The following is a 24,431-nucleotide window of genomic DNA, read 5'->3' as shown; positions in this document are numbered from 1 at the left end:
AGTGAGGAGTAACAGGCTTCTGAAATCTGAACAAAGCGGTTTTGGAGAATAAATCAACAACCTTTATAAAGGAAAAGGAAGCAAACCATCTTTTCCAGTTATTCTGTTTTGAGTCCTTTGGCTTTATACATACATATATATATATACATGCCATTTGCCCTTTTTATATGCATGGCTGCATGCATGTGTTATTTCATTTTTTTATTACAGAAATCAGCAGGATCTTCCCATGCCAATATGCAATGTAGAGGTGGGCCAACTCCGTCTTTAATGGGCCTATCATTCGGGCCCAGCTAGCCCAACCCCAGCAAATTGAAGCCTCAGCCCACTCTCAAGGAGCACTGGAGGTCTGGAGCAGCAGGTCTCAAGTTGGGAGAATGGGAATGACTTGGTTAATGAGGTGCCTTACCAGCTTACCCACCCTTAACGGCTACATATGTCCGAATATGGTTTCTACCCCAGGCCCCAGTCACAGACTCACTGGTTAATTGGCACGATTGGGTTTGGTTAATACAGCATAGATCAAGGCCAAAGCCCAGCTCGTCTGGGTGCGATGGAGATGTTTCACTTTCACCCAAGCTGATTAAAGGTCCCAACCCAACCCTAACGTAGCACCACCAGATCCACGGTCTTTGAGGCAATGTATGTATTGAATTCAAATGTCCACCTAATGCTAATGGCATACGATTTGTTCAAGTTCCCAACCTTCTTTTTTAACCAAAACTAATCCAATTTACATACGAGTGAAATAGAGTAAGAATTCTTTTGTAGGAGCATTGATACATATCAGGCAATTTGCCTGCTTCTGAGAAATTGAATTTGAATCAAGCTGTGCTACAATAACTTTATTTGGGTGCAAAAAAAAATTCATTTTTCACTTTGTTGATGATCAAACAGAAACTACAGTTGTATCATGGATAATTTCATATAACGATATTACATTCTCTATACTCAACAAAACGATGATGCACCATTCCAGGAGATCCGATCTTCGATTTTGAAGAACTTCTTGAAGAAAATGGATATTATGCTGCAAAATACACAAACACAGTCAGAATATCACTTCTCGCATTATAATGTATCAATAAAAGGCTAATACATGAATAACGGTTGTTTACCACTAGAACAAAATTTAAAACAGCAGTAGGCTTTACGCTTCAGTACATTCACCCAAAATTAAAAAGGCAAAACAGCTGTGTTTTCTTTCTTTTGGCTAAGTTTGTCTATGCTGTTCCTTTTGGGGGTAAATTGCTGAAACCTCCATTTTAGCTTGGTAATTATAATCACCTCCCTTAACTTTTTGACCTAGTTGCAAGTAGACCCTCTCTACTAGAAATAGACCCAGTTGCAAAAAAGAAACTTCTAATAAGACAACAGAAACTGCCATGTTGCCTAATCATCAGGACAAGTGGAGAAAGTAAAGTCATGAAAGGCATGGTAGGAAACAAAATTAGACTCATCCCAAGGGCATAGAGGTGGGGAATTAAAATTTTTGTAGGGCAAAATAAAATAAGTTATAGGAAATAGACCAACCAAACTCCTTTTGGTACAAGGGTATAGAAAATGAAATATAAAGACAAGTCTAAATACAAACTTATTTTCAATATAAACTATATAGGATCTTCTGAGACTGAAACATTTGATTCTATTAAAATAACAGTAAGTACTTGAATGAATAACAGAGGTCTTGGGTGCATGCAACAGTATAGCAATAACTAAGGCTGTGTTCGGTTTGAAAGAGAAGGTAGGGGAACCTGTACAGATTTGCCTTCCTTTCCCTACCATTTTTTTTTCCAAACACGGTGGATATGGCTTTAAATAGAATGGATTGGTGAACCAGGATTCATGTAGCCGACCCCATATAGTTGGGATAAGGCATGGATGATGATGATGATGAAACACAGCACAGTCAAACATCAAATCATTATTTTCATGTAAGTATTGGTCACCTGAAAAGATGTTAATCTAACCACTTCAAAAGGTTGAAATTCTCAATCTGAAGTAGGTTCTTTATTTTAACCAAGCTGGTTTTCACAAACATCCAGTCCCCAATATTCAGTAATCTCAGGGATGGCAGTCAACTGACCCAAGCATTGATATCAAAAGTAGAAAGGAGAGAAGTTACCTCAACAAACTTTAATTTGAAATTGAGGTTCCCAAAACGCTGTGAGACCTCATACTCCTCTCGAAGGTACTCCAATATTTGAGCATATTTTGCATCTCTCCAAGCAATTTCTGATCTGAATGACGAGAAAAGAGAAGTTTACTACTTATTGTGCTACCCCATGAGCACAAGTCATGTATTGGAAATGGAGAGAATTCAGTTCTTAAAAGTCATAATTGAACTGGAGTACATAAATATTATAACAATTCATCCAAATCATTAAATAGGCAATCTTAAGGTGACATGAGATGGATCCTAAACAAACTTGTTATCATAGTTGACCGCCAAGACTATCTATCATGTCAGTGAGGTAGTGAATTTTCAGTAAGATGACAAAGCAGGTCTTCTACTGCCAATATTTTATAGAAAATATTATCTTGGATATTATCCATATCATTATAATATCCTTACATTTTGCGCTTCCCTACAAAGCTAAAATTCTGTCTCCGCACAGGAAGGGCATTAATACAATAATATCAAGCGGATTAGCTAAAAAACATGGTCTGGAGGGAGAAAATGTTTAGCAGCCAACCCATTATAATTATGGTGTTGACCCTCACTGTGCCAATCAACCTTTTTCCCCTCTTTCTTCCTTTATTTCGTCATTTTTTTCTTACATTTTTTGTTGACAGGTGGTCTATTACCAATTCAACTATCATAGAATCCCAAAAAATAAGGACAAGGAAATAAAATACAGCTGCATTAAAAATATAACAGAACTATAGATTCAAAAAGGATTTATTGAACCATAAAAACCATGCAAAAAAAATATATATATATATATATATATATATATATATATATATACCTTTCAAAGAGACCAACTTTCAGAATCACATCAGCAAGATTTGAATTTGCCTTTCCTACAAGTTGAAATAGCTTCTTCCTATCCATTGTGAAGCTTCCAGTCTTCTCCATACCACGATTTATATCTGTGAATTGTTCAACCATACCATCAACCTGCGCAAGAAGAAGAATAGAAACCACACAATTGCCAATCAGAATGATGCCATACCCTGAACTACCTTCTCAAATATCTCTATATCTAGCAATATCAAGTTTTGTCTTAACTGCACCATAGAAAAATAATACATTTTTTTGGATGTCACAAAACAAGATGGATTTTCAAATCCATTTGATCATTGACCCACAGTGCGGCTGTAAATCACTTCATTTTATGAAAAGAAGCTATCAAAACTAGGGTTTTTCCAATGGTAAATACCTGCGAAACAAAATAATCAAGAGCAATGCTTTGGCCAAGAACACTTCCAATAATGCGTATCCCATCTGTATCTAGATTTTTAAGAACAATATAGTCTGGTCCACCTTGCATATCCTCTGCCAAAAATGGCTTCTCTTTAACAGCATAATCTGTTGATATAGAGAAAATTATTAGAAACTGATAGAAAAAAGGTTTACGAGTCAACTTAAAATTTATCTGACAGAAACTAATAGATTTTAGATGCGAACTCATGATAGCATAACATGACTAACAGAATCACAGATCACTTGATGGAAATCGGGCATGCTGATTGATCTGCATTTTAGATTATTGGATTTAAAAGTACATAATATTACTGGAAGCGTAGGTAGAGATAGAAGGAAATAAACATTACAATTTACAAATGAGGATTCCTCCCAGAGATGTATAACTAATCACCTATCAAATTTCATTATTTTCATGTTGTTAACATTTGTGAACTTTTATTATCTTGGGGACTAAATATGAGAGATCATTGGACCTGCTCTCCAGATTGGCTATGCTGAACATGAGAGATCTTGTTTCCCCCCCACTCTTTTGATCGAAGAATTGAGTTGCCTCTCATAATCACATTGTTCCAAGCAAAAGAGAAAATTAGTCACAGCAGATTTTTCCCCTACTCTTTTGATCAAAATCTGTTTTTTTTGGGTAACAAGGAAGCAGCACAACAGAGCTACACAAGATGGGGGGGGGGGGGGGGTAGCTCTACCCCAACAATCAGCTTTACAAATAGACTTTAACTGTCTTGGAATACAATTGAAACTAAAGGGCCGTTCATGTGAAACATTTTGCGCAAGCCAATCAGCCACTTGGTTTGCCTCTCTACGGGCATGATGGAAGGAAACTCAAGCTTCAAGGACATTACACAGACGAGAGCATTCCGATATGATATTCTTTATCCACCATGGGGGCTCCACCATCCGAGTCACATGTGGCATCAAAGTTGATTTTGATGGAGCCTTCTGTCGGACATTTCCATATAACCTGCACCCAGCTTCTACAAATACTTACATCAGCACTGGTGGAGTTAGAAGAGTTGATTTCATCCCCATAGCTTGCTGCTCTTCTAACAACAGAGTGAGGGCAGGGGCTCATATTGTTGAAAATCTTTCCATTCCTAACCTTCCAAATGAACCAAAGAAATCCTTTTTCCAATCTGGATTGGCTAAATCAATAACCATCCTGTCCTGACCCCACCAACAACAAAATGACTGGTTAGAATCATTCAGGTCGGGGAGCTTGACCCCAACACTTAACCATATCTGTTTAGAGAAAGGACACTTCAGGAACAGGTGCTCTAAATTTTCTTCCTCACCACAATGACAACATTCGGCATTAATATTTAACCCTCTGTTATGAAGACGATCTTTGGTAGGGAGCTTCCAACTTAAAACTACGAACATAAAGAATTTCAGTTTGGGGGAAGATTAAGATTCCACACACTTTTCAGAGATTTATCATGCAATCCATTCACTCCATTAACCTTGCACTCCTCTTTGTAAGCGGAGCTGACCAAAAACTTACCAGAAGAGGTGAATCTCCATATAAGATGATCACCCGAATGGGTAGAGAGAATAAGAACTGGTTTTATAAGACACCGCACTCAGTTTGGTCAATGACACTGCAAATAGGCATATCCAAATTATCAACACTTTCTCGGTTAATCTCATTGATCAACGGGTCATTTCCTGCCCAGTTATCAGACCAAAATTTAAATTTTCAGCCATCACCAATGACGCACCCCATGCCTCTTTTCATCAGATCATGGATTTGAAAGAACCCCCTTCCAGGCCCACAAAACCCCCTTTTTTGGGGAAGCATCCCATAAGGATAAATTATTTTTTAGATACTTATTTGAAATTACCTTCACCCATAGATTATCTCTATTAGTCAGGATCTTCCACCCAAGTTTGGCCAGAAGAGCCCTATTGATCTATTTGAGAATTTTAATCCCACACCCACCCCACTCTTTAGGGGTGCAGATCCTCCTCCAGTTAACTAGATGGAGAGGTTTCTTATCACTAGATTTTGACCAAATAAAGTTCCTTTGCATTTTTTTTTCAAATTCATTGAATGAGTTGGTAGGAATTTTAAATGCTCTCATAACAAATTGCGATTTAGTCACAGCAGCATCCATATTTTCTCATTATTGAATGGGACATTTATGTTTAATGAATTTTATCAGTAATTGGAATTTTTACTAAAGATCAAAGAGAGAATTAAGTACAAAGAGATCCTTGACACTGGTTCCTCACAAATGCTGCAGGTTCTACATACAACTGGTATTTGCAAATAGACCTTTCTCCAATAATAGCTAGAATATGCAGAGATGGAGTTGATATCCATACTGTCCAGTATTCACACATACAATGCAAAACTAGATTTTGTACCCATGAGGAAATATCCAAATCCATATCTACTTTACAGTCTAAATAAAAATCCAACCTAAAAACATGCACACATTCCACATGGTGCACTTTCACATTATTTGCAAATTCTGAAGCACGCTTTTGAATTCACTTGAGAAGATAATTTATGAGGAAATAGATAGAGTATGCAGAGATGGAGCTGATATTTGCAAATAGACCTTAAAGACAAACAGTGGATACTTACCATCCTTTCTCATCTCTGGGAGCAACCCAGATGCATGCCTTCTAACAATTTCTAGGTAACTCTCTGCTTCATCATCTGATATGTTAAACAAGACAGCAGATCCATATTGGAAGACTACCATGTAGCGGCAATAGCTTTCCTTTTCTTCAATTCCAACACCCTAAAATAAGAAGTTAAATCATTATGATAATAAAAGGCCATTTGCCAAAACAAAACTACAATTCATGAATGTGAACACTTTGTGCAGAAAAAAAAATCATGAAAGTGAACATATAGATGGATTTAAGGTAGATATGGGTCGAAATATCTATTGATACAACAGGTATTTTATTGAAGGGTTAAGTTATTACTGAACAAAAAAGAAAAAATTGAAATAATAAAGGATGAGATCAATTCAGAAGCACTTTATTTTATTTGTTATTATAGCAGACAGAATTCCATTGGTCTAATTCGGGACTCTCCGATTTATCTTTACTCTACAATAAACCCAGTAGACATTGCCCAAAATACACATACAGTCTACAAACGCAAATTTAGACCATCAAAGTACTGAGAAACAACTGTATATGGAAATAGACCCATAAAAATCTATAAAATGTTGAAATTGAAAAAAGAAAAAAGAAATAAAAGGCAATCCACACCTGCGGAGGATCCTAAACTTTGCATCTTAATTTATCTTGGATGCCTAAAAAGCAGAGTCAAGGATCATAAGAGGAGCTTATACATGAAGCCATTGGAAGGACATGGGGTAGAAAACTATAAAGGATAGGAGTGAGGTTAATTCCTTAATGAAAAGCTACTAAAGGATATACCAATGACTGTTGCTTCAGTGGTTGATAGCATCTCCTCCAATATGACAGAGTTGGGATCTCATGGAATTGTAGGGCACCAGGGTGAACTTTTCCTATTATAATGTTCTACTTAAGCCCCATGTCAGTTCTTCTTTATGACCAACTCAACCAACCTACCCTGCCCTTAATATTCTTGTTCAAGAGTTTACCATGTCCCAAGTCCCTACACTCTCATGTTCTGTGCTTCAATAGGAAAAAGAAAAGTAAGAACCACCAAAAGAAAAAAAAAGTATACTATTTTCTTTTATTTTTGTAAGAAAATCAACATGTGCAAACATGAAAACACATACACAACATCCATCTTACAGTAACTTTTTGAGGAAAATTGCAATATTTGAGGGCGATGTAATTCGAAGAACGAGAAGTAGGAGGAACAACATTGCTTGCATTCTCGGCCTGCATGCTCCTCAAATCAATACTGCCAAAACCATGAATCTGAGAAAGCCACATGATAAAGAGGGAAAAAAGAGAACAGAAAAAGAGGGGTGAGAGTAGGGACGAAGCCCCAAATCATAAAGTACAAAAGCATGTAGTGTGTGTGTGTGGAGAGAGAGAGAGAGAGAAGTAAGACACCTATAAATATAGATATTTTAATGATATAAAATAAGTATGGTCAACCATGTAATATAAATGCATGTAATAAGTTTGGAATCTGACATGTGTAACACACTAATACGTGCAGATTCAGCAAAAATAAAACAAAATCAAGGGTCTTGTTTAATTTTAGTTTCAGTTTATGTAAAGTAATGCAATGGTTAATTGAAAGAAAGAAAAATCAATTGTAGAAGCATATAAAAATAATTTATAACTGAGCTTTTTTAAATTCATTAAGTATTTTTTTGGACCCATGGGGCTACACAACAGGGGGATAGCCCACCCCCCAACCCAACACCCCCCCCCCCACACACACCCTAGTGCAGGCAGGATTCGATCCAAGTCTCCGCTACAACCAGCAAGAGACTTAAATTCATTAAGTATTACAAATTAACAATTTAGCCCCTTCTTTGGGCTGAGAATACAAGATCATGTTGTTGTTTATTGCAGACACGACCAAGATGAATCTCTCTAGAGTGCATTGTCGGGAACTTGTCCATACATGTCAATTTGCAATCTGTTTGCTGTTAGAAAGGATCCATCTACATAGGTCGCCAACTACTTGATCTGTCTAAGTAAACGTATCCCTAAAAGTGCCTATATGTGGATGAAACACTGGTAACTTCAAGGGAAATCCTAAAGTATGAGAGAGAAGCAACGACTGACTCTTGAATGGTAGTAAGAGAATTTTAGGACATGCATGAGGACAGGAAGTTGAATTGGAAACTACAACATTCTGCAAGAAGTAAGGGCATTGAATACAATAGTACTGAAAGTGGCCAAAGGGGCATTGTGATTTGTGAAATCAAGAGGAACACTATTATTTCAGAAGCTTCAAGTTCAGAAATCAACAATAAAAAATTAAAAACTCCTCTACTGCTGATTGAATAAAAATTACTCCTTGCATTACTGGTTACTACTGTTACAAGGTGGAATTTGCCAGCCAGCTTTGGAAAGCAGAAGCCCGATGTTTCCTGCAAACTCAACATCAGGTAATGAATTGGCATCTCTTCTTCACCACCTAAAAGGAGAATTATACGCAGGAGTATTTCAGAAAATTCGCATTAAAATAATCGAGATACTGTGAAAAGGATCTAGTAACATAAAGGGCACTCCCGCAAGACCCCAAATCATCACAAAGGCCTAATTAACAACAACATCACAAATCAATCTAGAAGCAAAAATAAAGGAAAAGGGGCAATCCAGGTAAAACCGTGAATGCAACGGAAAACTGAAAAAAAAAATAAACTGATAATAAATTCTGATGAGGGCAGATTTGGCCCTCCAGTGAAATTGTGACATGTGGCACCTCGTGACAACTAGGAAAACACCCAGCCAACAAACTTACGAAGTTGGTGACCCACCCGGGCACTAGTCTAGTCGGCCTGGCGCGACCTGCGCAAGGCACACGCGAACTACGCATGGCCTGCGCAAGCTGCGTGCAGCCTGTGCGACCTGGCCGACCTGGACCAGCCTAGTGCATGATCCGCCCAAGCCGCCCATAAGGTGCCCACCGACAAACCTGGCCTAGACACTGACTCGCCGACTGACACAGGCGCCAGCTTGATGACCTGGTCTAGACACTGACCCGCCGACTGACACAGGCGCCGACCTGACGACCTGGCTTAGACACTGACCCGCCGACTAACGCAAGCGCCCCCCTGACAACCCGGCCCAGGCGCCGACCTGGCCGCCTAACACAAGTGCCAGCCTGACGACCTCGAGGAGTTCACCACCGTACCCCGGTTCTGACAGGATGCGACGAGTCTTACCGTTTGGAGGCTTTTCACCCACCTAACCCGCGAGGACTTCGGTATATAAAGACCTCACCCCCCAAAGGGGAGGGGGATGAAAAAAGGGAAGTAACCCTTGCTCTCTAGTTCTCTCATATTATCTTCAAAGCTTTCTACAATAAGAGTGCTAACTTAAGCGTCAGAGAGCCCCCGCCGGGAAAATACCCCCGGGACCTTTGATTCAGTTCTCGCAGGTCCTTCAGCTCCCGCCGCCTACAAAGAGGAGGAAAAGATGGAGTTCTCGGAGGTCCCTCAGCTCCCGCCACCTACAAAGAGAAGGAAAAGATGGAGTTCTCGCAGGTCCCTCAGCTCCCGCTGCCTACAAAGGAAAGAAGACCACCTCATGCTGAGGGTAGTCGGATTGCGCCGCACCAGGGAGCTCCAGCATTCTCTAAGTCACCGTCCGCCTAGTAGGCAGTTCGCCACCGAGCAGTTCGCCACTAGGCAGTTCACCACCAGGCAGTTCGCTACCAAGCAGTTCGCCACCAAGCAATTCGCCACCAGGCAGTTCGCCACCAGGCAATTCGCCACTAGGCAGTTCGCCACCGAGTAGCTCACCACTGGGCAGTTCGCCACCAGGCAGTTCGCCACCAAGCAGTTCGCCACCAGGCAGCTCGCCACCAAGCAGTTCGCCACCAGGCAGTTCGCCACTAGGCAGTTTGCTATCGAGCAGTTCGCCACTAGGCAGTCCGCCTAGTAGGCAGTTCGCCACCGAGCAGTTCGCCACTAGGCAGTTCGCCACCAGGCAGTTCGCTACCAGGCAGTTCGCCACCAGGCAGTTCGCCACCAGGCAATTCGCCACCAGGCAGTTCGCCACCAGGCAATTCGCCACCAGGCAGTTCACCACCGAGTAGCTCGCCACCGGGCAGTTCGCCACCATGCAGTTCACCACCAAGCAGTTCGCCACCAGGCAGTTCACCACCAAGCAGTTCACCACCAGGCAGTTCGCCACCGGGCAGTTTGCCCCCAGGCAGTTCTCCACCGAGCAGTTCGCCAGTAGGCAGTTCACCACCAAGTAGCTCATCACTAAGGCACGCCACCACCGGGTCAAATAACGAGGTACTTAGCCAAAAAAATTTACATCACAAAACATTGGTACGTGGCCGAAAACGGTTACATCAATTGGCGCCATCTGTGGGAACACGCTACAAAAAGCTAAGTTCTCATCCTACAAAAGCTAAGTTCTCATCTTGCCAAAGCTAAGTCCTCACTTTTTAGAAATTGAACCTATCGCTTTATAGTTTACATTTTTTATGAACTCAGAGACTATGCAGGGAGCTAACGGACTAAGTAGCTCTACCAACCTTACTTTCAATTCAGATAATGCCACATCAGTCCTCTCCGCAAGGTCCCCCCTACAAAGATGAGCTCTTCGTGGCTTCCGCGGGAGTTGGCAGCCAACTGACTACATAGGCGCCCTTACGGTCGAGCCTTCCAAGGCTCCCGTGTGAACTGGCAACCTAAAGTTAGTAGTGCTGCCCCCGAAGGTCGAGCCCCTAGTAGCTTCTTGTAGGAGTAGGTGATCGGCATTACGAAGCTGATGCAGGCCAAGCCTACGGGCCACATTACTACTAAAGACCCGGTCGCCTCTCTGGCACGGGCAAAAGTCAAAGAAGAGTAGACTATGAGTTGCTCCCAAAGCCTACGAGCCACACTAGTAATTGGATCAGCATTTACTAGCTCATCGACTTACGGGCCAAAGGAAATCTACTCCCTTCGCTGAGTTACTATCAGCTCGAGAGTGGGGGGCTATTGATGAGGGCAGATTTGGCCCTCCAGTGAAATTGTGACACGTGGCACCTCGTGACAACTAGGAAAACACCCAGCCAACAAACTTACGAAGTTGGTGACCCACCCGGGCACTAGTCTAGTCGGCCTGGCGCGACCTGCGCGCGGCACGCGCGAACTACGCATGGCCTGCGCGAGCTGCGTGCAGCCTGTGCGACCTAGCCGTCCTGGACCAGCCTAGTGCATGATCCGGCCAAGCCGCCCATAAGGTGCCCACCGACAAACCTGGCCTAGACACTGACTCGCCGACTGACACAGGCGCCAGCTTGACGACCTGGTCTAGACACTGACCCGCCGACTGACACAGGCGCCGACCTGACGACCTGGCTTAGACACTGACCCGCCGACTAATGCAGGAGCCCCCCTGACAACCCGGCCTAGGCGTCGACCTGGCCGCCTGACACAAGTGCCAGCCTGACGACCTCGAGGAGTTCACCACCGTACCCCGGTTCTGACAGGATGCGACGAGTCTTACCGTTTGGAGGCTTTTCACCCACCTAACCCGCGAGGACTCCGGTATATAAAGACCTCACCCCCCAAAGGGGAGGGGTATGAAAAAAGGGAAGTAACCCTTGCTCTCTAGTTCTCTCATATTATCTTCAAAGCTCTCTACAATAAGAGTGCTAACTTAAGCGTCGGAGGGCCCCCGCCGGGAAAATACCCCCGGGACCTCTGATTCAGTTCTCGCAGGTCCTTCAGCTCCCGCCGCCTACAAAGAGGAAAAGATGGAGTTCTCGGAGGTCCCTCAGCTCCCGCCACCTACAAAGAGGAGGAAAAGATGGAATTCTCGCAGGTCCCTCAGCTCTCGCCACCTACAAAGAGGAGAAAAAGATGAAGTTCTCGCAGGTCCCTCAGCTCCCGCTGCCTACAAAGGAAAGAAGACCACCTCATGCTGAGGGCAGTCGGATTGCGCCGCACCAGGGAGCTCCAGCATTCTCTAAGTCACCGTCCGCCTAGTAGGCAGTTCGCCACCGAACAGTTCGCCACTAGGCAGTTCGCCACCAGGCAGTTCGCTACCAGGCAGTTCGCCACCAGGCAATTCGCCACCAAGCAGTTCGCCACCAGGCAATTCGCCACCAGGCAGTTCGCCACCGAGTAGCTTGCCACCGGGCAGTTCGCCACCATGCAGTTCGCCACCAAGCAGTTCACCACTAGGCAGTTCGCCACCAAGCAGTTCGCCACCAGGCAGTTCTCCACCGAGCAGTTCACCAGTAGGCAGTTCACCACCAAATAGCTCATCACTAAGGCACGCCACCATCGGGTCAAATAACGAGGTACTTAGCCAAAAAATTTTACATCACAAAACATTGGTAAGTGTCCGAAAACATTTACATCAAATTCCATGAAAATCCATATACAAAAAAAAAAACACCATGAAAAACAAGACTCAGATATTGAACTGAAACGAGAAACAAAGAAAAAAGGTACCTGGTAGAGAGAAAGTACGCTTTGATAGGAATTTTTCCGACCTCCTCCTCTTCCTTAGGTTCTAGGGTGTACTTCTTCTGGCCAAAATCGAGATTCCCACCAATAAATTCATTGTCGTAAAAATTGCTTGGGGATGGAATTGCAGAAGATAGAAATCTGAACCCAAGCCGTTGAATTCCTTTTCTCGAAGTGGGTAATATTTGAGGCACTTTGAGGGGCATAGGAGAGAGATGGGAAACAGATGGAAATCTTGTTATTACGTCTTTAAGAGCAAGGCAAGCTTTCCATCTCCCCATTTCCTTGTTTAACTAGTTTCGTTAATTTGTACTGTTCTCTCTCTCTCTCTCTAATCGGAAGCTCGGATCATTTGTCTATGATTAATGATGATCCCCATGATTACCCTATCATTGCCTCGTATGCTCTTTCCTGCTCATCGTCGCCGAAGATTTTTCGCGGCAGCTGAGAGGACCAGAGAGCCGGAAGGAGGAAGACCAGCGGAGAAGAGAACGATTTAATAGGGCCGTATTATGACTAAAGTGCCCTCACTTTTATTTTTAAATTACTAAAATATCACATATTCCCATGGCCATGGGTTTTCTTTCCTGCTACTCCTGCTGGTGACAGAATGGAAACCCCTGAAAAAGTCGCGCGAGGAGAACAGAAGTAATAGGAAGGTTGGAATGCGTTGATTGAGAGATTTGAGAGAGAGAAGAAGTGAGACACAGAGTGAGAGCAGCAGGAGTATAAGAGAGACAATGGCGATTTCTGGAGATTTGAGGGTTTCTGCTACATTAGCTTCCTATCCTTCGCGCTCCTTTCGACGGTCCGTTGCACCCTCAAAGGTTAGTTTTCTCTCTCTCTCTCTCTCTCTCTTTGGAGTCCTCTGTGAAAGACAACTTTTCTCAAACAAATTTTGTGCAAATGTACCAATATCCACCAGTAGAGTTTGAGATTCCAGAAAGACTTCTCAGTCAGATGCATGACCATTTCCTTTCAGGGTTTTCGTATGGTTTATGATCCAACATGATAGATGCTGGGTATTATTAGAGCTGATTTCTTTTTTCTGCCTCACATTTGTGCTTCTACTTATTGGGTGTTTCTTCAGTTTAGTACTAAATAGCTAGGACATGATACTCTATCTCTATGACGAATAACTTCTTGGCCAGATCTCCGTTCTTTCCCTATCTGTATTTTTTATTTAGCTTATTATGCAAATGTAATTAAGGTCTTCAGGATTCCTCTAGCCTTTGCATCACGTCAGAGTTGATATGAATTGAAAATTTATGAGATTATTATTTGGATGTTGTTAATCCCGTTGTCTATATCAGAAGAGGGACAAGGGATTTCAAGAATAAAAAGGCATCTTGGCTGAATAAATTTCTGTCCCCTATGTTGGTATTATTTGAGTTTTTGTCTATAATTTTGTTCTAGATATTGGTCTGCCGAAGAACTGATTTTCTTGTTGTTATGGCGGTTCATATTGGGCCTATTCTCTTCTTTGGTTAACAGAGACAACTCCCTTTCCACTGTGTTCCCTTATCGACTAAATTTCTTTAAATAGAAGAAACGCTAAATTGTGAGGTTTTCTTCGGGGTCATATTTCTGCAATGTTTGTTGTGGGTTTCAGATTTATTTATCCAGTTCACATGGCAGTTCCTTTATGGTTGATGCCTGTGAACTTGATCATTTTAAGAATTGATTGTTTGGTTATCAGAATTTAATTCCTACTTTTTGTGTGCCTCATTGTTTTCGTATGCATGCTTTCGAGTTTCTACCTTTAAGCCATGACTCTAAAGATGAAACACATTACATCTTGATGAAGGCAATGCTAAACCCACCCTTCTGCTCAAAACGTGGAATAAAGTAACAAAACAAAAAAGGTCCCCCATATTCTTATATATCCTTGATTAAGAGTACATGTTTTTGTTTGGCTGCTTGTATTCAGTGTTAGTTAGAAAATCACAAGGATTCCAGTTTACTTTTTCCTTTCTTTTTTTTGGTAAGAAAAAAAAAGGCCAAGACATCCATTCAAACAGGGGGAGGAATTGACATCCCAATAAATACATTTGATTAGCTGTGGAGCCAAATAAAGGTGACTAAATATAGATTTGTAGAAAGGGTCTTCTTGGTTATGACATGAGCTGCAGAATTTGGCTTTCCTTGGAATGTGAAAATCTTACCCCCCCCCCCCCCCCGCAATAAAATGGATAAATGGCAATCTGAAAATGTCATTTAAAGGTGAAGGGGCCATCAGAGTCTTCCTATACTACATAATCATAGATATAGTGTCAAACACCACTTAGAAGCAATAATAAAAGGTCGTCATAACCTATCAAACAATAATAATAAAAGGTTGTCATATGGGCACTCAAGTAAGGGTTGGTGTAATATTTGTATATTGAAGTCATGGTCCAACCTTCAGTAAATTAAATCCACTCAATAGGAGAAGCTCCTCTTTGTTAAGTGTTTGGCACAGTTAATTAACTAGAAGATTTGGATGGCAGGAAATTTGTTCAAGGAGTAAGGTATTATGCTTATTCAGATGAACAAATAGGATAGGTCAGTGAGTGATATATAAATGTATTCAATGTATTCATGAATTTTTATAATTGTGCTTCAACTTTTGAATGGATATTTGTAATGTGCTCCTCAATATGCATGATATGACATTATGCCTGTCCAAGTGTAACCCTTCATATTAATTATTAAATAATACCAAGGTTGTGTTTGGCAGTCAGTTAAGGCAACCTATTGAACTTTTAAAATAGTCCAGTTTGAAATGTTCCCTTTAAAAAGTTAGGTAAGGGCATTTGGTGAGCCTCATTTACCAATGCTCCTTATCTTTGATAAGATGATAAGGAGAACCAAGCATTTGGTAACATTGGTAAGAAAAGTTATTTTATTTTAAATATCAACATTGTCCTTGTGATTCTATGTAGCATGTTGCATCTAAAAACCATGCTAGGGAAGGGAATCACTTCTTTCTGGGCCCTGCTTGAGATGTTAACAAGTTTCTTACTAAAGTAACTATACCAGCTACAAAATCATGGGTATTAGAACCTGCCTTAAGAAGTGACTGACTGAAAATGCTAAGGCCTTCCAAGATTTGATAGTAGTTGCTGGATGAAATTTGAGAGATTTAATTTGGTTTTATTTGGCCAGTTGCTCCTGGTCCTTTTTCAGGTGCTTTTTTCATCCTATACTATTTACAACAGGACATGACGTTGCAAGTTAGATCCACCAGAAATCATATTTTCATGATTTATTTAGGGGTTTTTACCGATGTAGTCCATTTGGTGGCAAATGTTGTAAGATGTAATTAGACCTATGACTTTGTTTTGGAATGCAAAGAACATCCCAGTGGAGGATGCATACGCTGATATGGTCATTAGAACACCAAACAACTTTGGATGCAAAGCAGTATATCTAGTGTTGACAACTTTACATTAGAGCTCTTTGATCAAGTAGAACTTGAAATTACTACATTGTGGTTGGATGCAGAATTCCAACAAGTTGACTCATGAGCTTGGCCATGAGAATGCTAAATCCCACCAATAAATGCAGCAATTTGAGATCAGAAGTCAGATCCAACTTTTCAGACCAAGGAGCCTAAAAAATGGTACCTAACCTATGGGGCCTTGCTGGGATTCCAAAAGAAACCCCTAGAGTGTATCACCAAAAAGTGCAGAACTAATCCATGAAATGCCTAGAAAATTATAGAAACAGTAAGGATGAAAGCAGAGCAAAATGGAGGCAGGAAGACAAATGTACACAATATCTGTTCTAAATCTCCAACATTTTCTTAGTTATGACAAAAATTCCAAAAAAAAACAACTAGTTCCCCTGGTCAATGGAAAAGAAAAAGGAAGAACAGAGAAGAAAACAATAAAAATTCCAATACGAGGAATTATCATTCTTCAAAAAAAAATGAGAAACGATTGTGAACAATGATGCCTCTCCTTATGCAATTAATGCTCAGAATTTTCAAATCACTTTCTTGTTTACTGTAAACTCTCTTGTCATTTATGGACTTTGGCATTACAAATGCTGTCTTCCCGAAACAGTTCTGGAGCTATGGGGGATTTTACTTGTCGCTATTATCTGGACAGTGTAGAGAAAGAAATATGCATAGTTTTTGAATAAGCATTCAGATATGGATACAATAAGAAACAACTTAAAAGGACTGTTTTATTCCTAGTTAAGCATACAAAAACCTTTTTCAGGGCTGCTGTAAACTTTTGAATAAGCATTCAGATATGGGTGTATTGAAAATTTGACAAAATCCAAATCCTAACCCGCTCAAGTTCCACCCCTACCACCGTACGTACATGGGCTGCTGTAAACTTTTGGTTGGGTTAGTTTATCAATATAATATATTACTTTACCTTTTAAAAAACAGTAAAATATGTTCGTTGGACAGAGTAGGGGTGCAAATGGATCGTTCATGATCCAATCCGGTCCGAAGTTCGATCCTATCAATGTTACGAAAATCGTAATTGTAGCGTAAATTGTAGAGAACATTGAATCGAATTGAATCATGAATCGATATATAGTAAAGTGATTCTACCCGGTTTTTAATCTATATCTACCATGTATGTACCTAAATCAATAGAATTTACCACTTATACAATAGAAGTCTAAGATGATATAATCAATTTTGACTTGAAAGTTAAATAATCCACATACAATGACTCTTTATCCTACATATGTTGGAAAATAAACTCAATATATGGTTTTAAATAACATAAATAAGTCAATTTGTAGTAAGGTATTTAGTACAAGTCACCTTTGACAAAATTAAATATTAACAAAATAAAATGACAAAGTAGAGAACTGATTCTTAATTGAATTAATTTGAATCGCAAGAATTGTATACATTGTAAGATTTATGATTCAGATCATAGGATTCAAACAAAAATCTTACAATTTTTGTAGAAAAGTATTCAAACATAAGATTCAAATAAAAACCGTTGGGATTCATGATTCAAATCATGAATCGTATCGTAAATCATAAGATTTTAACAACATTGGATCCTATTTTTTCGAATTCGGGTCATCCCCTATCCAATCCGAAAGGATCTGATCCATATATATATATAATATGTTATTTATATTGCATTTTTGTAAAATTTTTATATTATTTATTTATTTATAGAAAGCATGTATATATATGATAAAAATAGTTGAGAATACTTGTATTTTTTGTTTTTCTTTATTTAAACTGTTATATTTTCTTTTTCTTTTAATAATTTATTAATTTTTTTTAAATGATATCAGATTGGATCGGATCTATAGTGTATCAGATAGGATTCGAATATACCCTGATTCGAATCTGCATCCCTAGGACAGGGACATGCGTGAGGTATCTCTTACCAGATAAAGCACACGAAGCTCCCTTTTTGCAATTGTTAGGCATGGATTCTTATAAGTATTATGTGTGGACTGTGGATTCTGTAGGGTTTGTGAGAATCCTTCTCAGCATAATTTCATATCTAAAGGGGGGATTTCATGTTATATTGAAAAATATGAGGTTATTTCTGGAAAAAGGGTTCTGAAAACTCAGATCCAAATAAGTTGATATTAAAAAAGGAGCTTTAAACTCCTTTTTCATATCTGCAAATTGCTCCTTTTGGGTTATAAAAAAAAAGGTTTATATCTGATATCTACCAAATGAATATTATTAGGTTTTCTTATCCTAGCCGAGAACAGAGAAAAGTCCTTTCAAGGACTGCCTATTGCAGCCTAAATGCCCAAGCATGTGAACTGTTCATATGATTTCCTGAGATATTGCATCATTTTATCCTAGTTTTATTGTTAAATAGCCTATTTATAATTTTATATCATTTGAAGTTCTTTCAATGATTAACAGGAAGCTATCTGTGCATCATGTTATCATATCATACAGATGGTGTCATTTTTCTACCTGTTCATTCATTCAATAGCTTTCCTAGAATCGTATCTGATGAAATTATTTTAGTTGTGTTAGAGATGATTTTCATTTGTACCATGGATGACTAATTCATATATGACATTAATGTTATTTCTTATTTTTTAGAAAACCAGAAGAGGCTACACAAGACCGGGGGGTAGCATTAATTCCTATATTACATTAATGTTATTTTTTCAAATCACACAAGGAATATCATCACCTTTTTGTTGTCCTACTGACACCAAAGAATTCATTCTTTTTCATCTTATTTCGTCTTGCAGGTGCCATTAAGTGGTTTCCTTAATAGGAGATCTCATATTTCTGAACTTACACCCAGATGTCCCCTCATAGCCCTTGAAGGTCACAAGATTCAGTGCTATAATCATCGTACTTCTGGTATCAGAGATGACAATGGGTTTTCTTCCAAAACGTTGAACCAAGAAGTAGAGGGTTTCCTCCTAAATGCAATAAATATGAACTTATTTGAGCGTCTAAACTTGGCCTGGAGGATACTGTTCCTACCACCAATTACAAGGAGGAACTCTAACGCAAAGATTGCCAAGCAACGCTTGAAGATGATCCTTTTTTCTGATAGATGTGCAGTTAGTAATGAGGCAAAGCAGAAGATTGTGAAGAACATTGTGGGTGCTTTATCTGATTTTGTGGAGATTGATTCACAGGATAAAGTCCAGCTCAGTGTCTCAACAGATCCAGATCTTGGGACTGTGTACTCTGTCACAGTGCCAGTCCGGCGGGTGAAACCTGAATATCAAGATGAGGATGAGTTGGGGGCAATAACAAGCATAGAGTACAAAGATACTGGGGAGAGTTCTGGTTCTGTTGATGTCAAATTTGATTTCTTTATTCCCAATGACAAAACTCAGTAATTTTTAATGTTTTTATTCTTCTGCTCATTTCTCCTTTTTTACCCTTCTTTTATTAAACATCTAGGATCAGATGGAAATATTTTCTTGTAGCAGAAGTCCACGACTGTAGTAGTTCAGATCTTGGATCCTTAGGACTCCTAATTCCTAAGGTCATTTGTATATATTGGAATTTTCATTCACCTCCTGGTCTCCCTTTGAATTATGTATTCCATTGGATGGTTGCATTATTTGGTCTCGGTTTGGAAGGAGTATAAATACAAATATATACAGTACAAATACATACAAAATAATATAAAATACTAAGTTTTGCACTCTATATATTTGCATTTGCACTCCTTCCATACTGAGCCCAGATGTCATATTACGCAGATTCAATTGGTATTTGGTAAGAACTTGTACTTAATAATAAAAAAAAAAGTAACATGAACTTGTTTTTTTTCCGAAGCCAATATGAACTTGTTTTATGTTGAATTCTGGAAGTTGGAGCACATGGTTTTAAATTTTTAATTTGCAGCAACCCAGTGCAACATAAATGTTCCTATTTACTATTTAGCCCCTCTTGCATTTCATCGGGGTAAATGTATTCATCCATCTCACACATATACAGGCAGCGTCCTGCATAGATGGCTGTGTGTCTATGTGACTGTGCATGGACTATGTGTTTACATCGGACATACATCAGATTTTAACATTCCATTGATCCCATGGGCTCCATTTGTGAAGAGTGCAAATATAGACACGCTCAGTGTATGTTATTTTCTAATCCTTGTATTTCTACTATACATATTTATATTAGTGGTCATTCATGCAATGCAAAGGATGTTCTATTTTTACTTTTTTACATGTATAATAGTAAAAAAAATCCTTTTTTTTTTAGTTATTGAGTTTCAAATTTTATTTTTTATATAGCTTATATATTATAAGCTATATATTATATAGCTTATAAACCAATGGTGGCTCAATTGATATCTTATCTAGTTAGTTGTGGCATGGCAAAGACTTGGGTTGGGGCAATGTGTTACCTTCCATTGTGTAGTCCTATAAAGCCAAACATGAGATTAATAACCAAATTAAAAAAAAAATAATTTCAAAATTGAACTAATCAAGATAATCAAAAACTCACATTAAATTCTTTCTTACTATATTTTATTATTGAACCAGAAGAATCCATTAAACAAATCTACATTAAATTAAAATAATAATAAACAAAAGGAAAAACTTGAACCAGTGGCAGAGCCAAGAATTTTCTGGGGGAGGAAGGGGGGAGTTAAACAAGAAAGTGAGATGGGGAGTAAAAGAGGTGGGGTTTATGGGGAGGGGAGATGTTATAAATATTGACTATTAAGCTGTGAGAAAGAGAGAGAGATTTATTAGAGAGTAAATATAGATTTTATGAGTGACAATAAAGACCTAGGAAGTTTTTAATGATTTAATATAAAACTAAATATGCACATGTGTGAGAAATGAGAGGAGTGAGCTCTTTGGTGAGAAGACATTTTGCACTCTCTCCAAACTGAGCCTTGAGGACATTTTTACATGGCATTTACTTTTCATCTATTGTCTTATTTGACATAAATGAATAGTTGATGTACATGTACAGCATGAATGTCTCTTAAAGGACAATAATAATAATATTGCAAATCCTTTTTTCTATATATATAGTTCTATAATGTTAAAATTAAGAAAATAAACCATTTTTGGACTCCCATTTTCATATATACTTGTAAATTACTGGTTTGGAATTGTGATGATTGTTTAGGTTGTGTTTGGTACCATTGCCACTTATACTTGCAATGTTTGATGTCGATCAATACAAATTTTATGAGAATTGACATGGGTATAATTGACCACTCCATTGGATGATGACACATGGCACACATCCTGGGGATAATCTTGTCATTTCGACCTCAGCTAAGGGCAATAGTGTAACTTCCAGGGGTCATTACTGTGACAGCATTTACTACAAGTGTTATGATCTCACCGGATTCTTTCCCGGTGCATCAATGATGGGATAACGCTCAACCGCTAGGATCTCTCCCCAATAACATTCATATTCATGTTTGTAACTCACATGGCCGTTACCTCTCACCCACTATTGGGTTCTTAGGCAACTCCGGCCATAAAATGGCACCATAGCCAAAGGTATCCTCTCTTATGCACACTTAGCTCTCTTACTTACTATGACCTTGGCTATCCTACAGCCCTCGGCTAACTTGACCATCAAAGTCCTTGCCCTTGGGACCATATCTCAGGGCCTCTGATATTTATTGACTCTTATAGGTGGGACCCTTGGTTACTTCACCTTGAAAGTGACCTAACTGCCCTTGGAACCACAACTATTTCACCTTGGAAGTAATCAAGCTACCCTCGGCTCCAAATTTGGTAGTAACAAGAATATATTTTCCTATCACAAATGCTTTGGTTTGTCAATACAACATTTGTACCATTGGTGTTTTTTGAGGAAATGTCAAATTTTGTGTTTCTACTATAAATGCCAACACCCAATCTAATATCTATATTATTTTTAGTGAAAATACTTATATGATATGATATGATGTGATAAGACAATTTCTCAAAATTTTGTAGTAACCAAATCTAAAGCGTTACAAGTCAAAGTGACAATAGTACCAAAAACAACATTATTTGCCTATACACATAGTATGCATCCCATGACCCTACTAGCTACATCTTATGTACACTACAACCACATATCTCCCCCATTGAATAATAGTTATTAAAGTTTAATATAGATGTTTCCAATATGTGATTGTAGTCTCTTGTGGCCAATGTTTTGTGGTCAGCAGATCTAGGCTCCTATCCACAACACAACTCCAATACAAAGGAGAAGTCTAACCAACCTGACCTAAAATGACAATGCACTTTGGTTGAGTTGCTCTCGAAACATCGCTCACAAAGTAGGTACGGACGGGATCAATCTCATGGATAGAAAGGCATTCTATTTTGTGCGTGCCCATGCACTCTTGCACTAACCTCACTAGTCATTACAGCACCTCGCACTTATGGAAGAGACGTGCCTTGTACCATTGAGTAGTGACACTTAGGTCCCGAAACTTTCATTTGCCACAAAGAGCTACTCTATGCTTTTTAGAATCTAACACTTTTTTTCCTATTTCATTAGGTTTCATTTGGTTTGTGGAAAGATTTGGGTGGAATAGGAAAGTATAAAAATTTACTCATTTATTGTTTGGTTTTATATATATGAAAATAATGAGAAAAGCATTGTGGCGAGAGGAAAGGGAAGACGATGAGTAGTGCTTTGTTTCAGCAAGAGGAAGACGAATAGTAGTTTGTCGGCGGAAAGCAAAGACGATGAACAATGGGGTGCTCTATTTCACCAAGAGGAAGATGAACAGTAGTTTGTCGGCGAAAGCGAAGATGATGAATAGTGCTGCTAGTCACCATTGGAAAGCTAACAGTGCCGCCGGAGACAGTAGTTCGCTGGCAGAAAGCGAAGACGATGAACAGAGAGATACTAGAGGGTAAATGATCCTGGTTACCGCCATTGGTATTTCTTGTGTTCATTGTCGAGAAGACGATGAACAGTGCCTTTGGACTGGTTTGAAATCGATGAACAATGTCGAGAAGACCAGAATATCACATGAGCTGCCTAATTTTTGAATTAAAGCCCCAAAGAAAAGCCCATCTGGACTGGTTTGAAATTGACCTCTATCTCCTGAAGCCATGGAGACCCTACTGATCAACTATGTACAGAGCAGTCTTCGACCCTACTCATCAACGATGAAAAACAAAAGACGGAAGAAGAAGAAGAAGAAAGAGAAGAAGAGAGGAGAGAGGGAGGAAGGGAGTGGCTGAGAGGGGGTGCCGCCACCGTTGCTTTGTTTCTAGGTTTGAACAGGGAAGGGGAGGTAGCAAATTGCCGATGGTAATGGGGAAGGTATTGGTTCTCTCCCTCCTCCGTTCGTCCTCGCTGGTTCTCTAATAGTGGTTTCTCAAAATTTTCCTCAGACGTCGCATGGTTTTGGTGCAACCCCAAATCCACAATTTTGGGATCTAAAATCCCACATTTTTCTCATCCCATCCCTCTATTCCCTCAAAACAAATGAGAGAAAAAAAATATTTTTAGAATATTCCCTTTTTCTCATCCCCATCCCACAAACCAAACATAGCCTTAGTTTTAAACTTGAATGAGACCATTTTGCCTTTTCTATTATTGCAACTCTAAAATCAAGTTTTGAACTTTTTTCTCTTCATAGAGCATGTTATAATCTCTACTTCGATATCCTGCCACCTTTGGCTTTTCTATTATTGCAACTCTAAAATCCAAGTTTTGAACCGTTTTCTCTTCCTAGAGCATGTTATAATCTCTACCACTTTCAATATTTAAACTGTTATAATCTCTCTCCCTCTCTCTCTCCATTGTTCAGAAAGTAAACAAAACGATGTTATGAGTTCTTTGAACTGGTTAGAACCAACAATGGTGGACACTCTACTTCTTTGTAGCTCTCCTTTAAGTCTTTCTCTTGAACACATGAAAAGAAAGAAAAAAAAAAAAAAAAAGATAAGAATATGGCAAATGCTAGCATGTGAAAATACTTTACTTTAAAAACGAATTGTGATCACACCCCCTCAATTGGCATGCATCTCACTTCATTATTCATTTCACTTATATATATGAAAAGCATTATTCATTTCACATGCTAGTAGGTCTCTAAGAAAAAGCTCAAAATTTGGGTTTTGGATATGCAATAAAATAGGCAAAATGGTCTCATAAAAGTTCAAAATTGGTATAATGCTAATGGCAAGAATAGGGTATTGGAATAGAAGTATAGGATAGCCATGTATGACAAATGAATGGTCAGGGAGTTATGTATCACTAACCCAAAGGGCAGGGTAGTTCTCTGCTTTTTACCAAAAATTATGGAATTGTGCACGGATCCTAATCACTCTTTCCATGTTGAGAATGTTATCCCAATCTAGGTCTAGCCAATGCATAAATGCATGTATCCATGTATCCAAGTTCACATCTGTCCCTCAAAGAATGTATCTCAAAAACACCCCACATACACATTTCAGCGTGCATTGAGAGCATCTCCCATATTGGTCATTAGAAGATGTTCCAAATGCATGGTTGGGATGTTTTT

At 39.3% G+C, this 24,431-nt stretch overlaps 2 protein-coding genes across 3 annotated transcripts; one reads left to right on the top strand and one right to left on the bottom strand.

The window, feature by feature from the left end:
* Positions 1-763: 763 nt before the first annotated feature.
* On the bottom strand, positions 764-12,788 carry RRG (sporulation protein (DUF155)). The gene is made up of 7 exons (XM_088978145.1): positions 12,493-12,788; positions 7,196-7,307; positions 6,039-6,198; positions 3,387-3,535; positions 2,973-3,124; positions 2,126-2,240; positions 764-1,030 (listed from the first exon to the last, which is right to left on the bottom strand). The coding sequence occupies exons 1-7, from the start codon at positions 12,786-12,788 to the stop codon at positions 890-892; spliced, it is 1,125 nt and encodes a 374-aa protein (XP_088834271.1). The 3' UTR covers positions 764-889.
* A 163-nt stretch (positions 12,789-12,951) lies between these two features.
* LOC148863232 (cell division topological specificity factor homolog, chloroplastic-like) lies at positions 12,952-19,487 on the top strand. Of its 2 annotated transcripts, XM_088978147.1 has the most exons (3): positions 12,952-13,334; positions 17,770-17,854; positions 18,703-19,487. In XM_088978147.1, exons 2-3 carry the CDS (start codon positions 17,846-17,848, stop codon positions 19,306-19,308), a joined length of 615 nt encoding a protein of 204 aa, XP_088834273.1. In that variant the 5' UTR covers positions 12,952-13,334; positions 17,770-17,845; the 3' UTR covers positions 19,309-19,487. The 2 variants fall into 2 exon arrangements, with proteins under 2 accessions (XP_088834273.1, XP_088834272.1); XM_088978146.1 differs by lacking the exon at positions 17,770-17,854.
* The last annotated feature ends 4,944 nt before the right edge of the window (positions 19,488-24,431 follow it).

The sequence above is a fragment of the Nelumbo lutea genome, chromosome 3 (genome assembly GCF_056320005.1).
Source record: "Nelumbo lutea isolate HS-2025 chromosome 3, American lotus-T2T, whole genome shotgun sequence".
Lineage (NCBI taxonomy): Eukaryota > Viridiplantae > Streptophyta > Magnoliopsida > Proteales > Nelumbonaceae > Nelumbo > Nelumbo lutea.
This window is presented reverse-complemented; position numbering and strand designations above follow the sequence as displayed.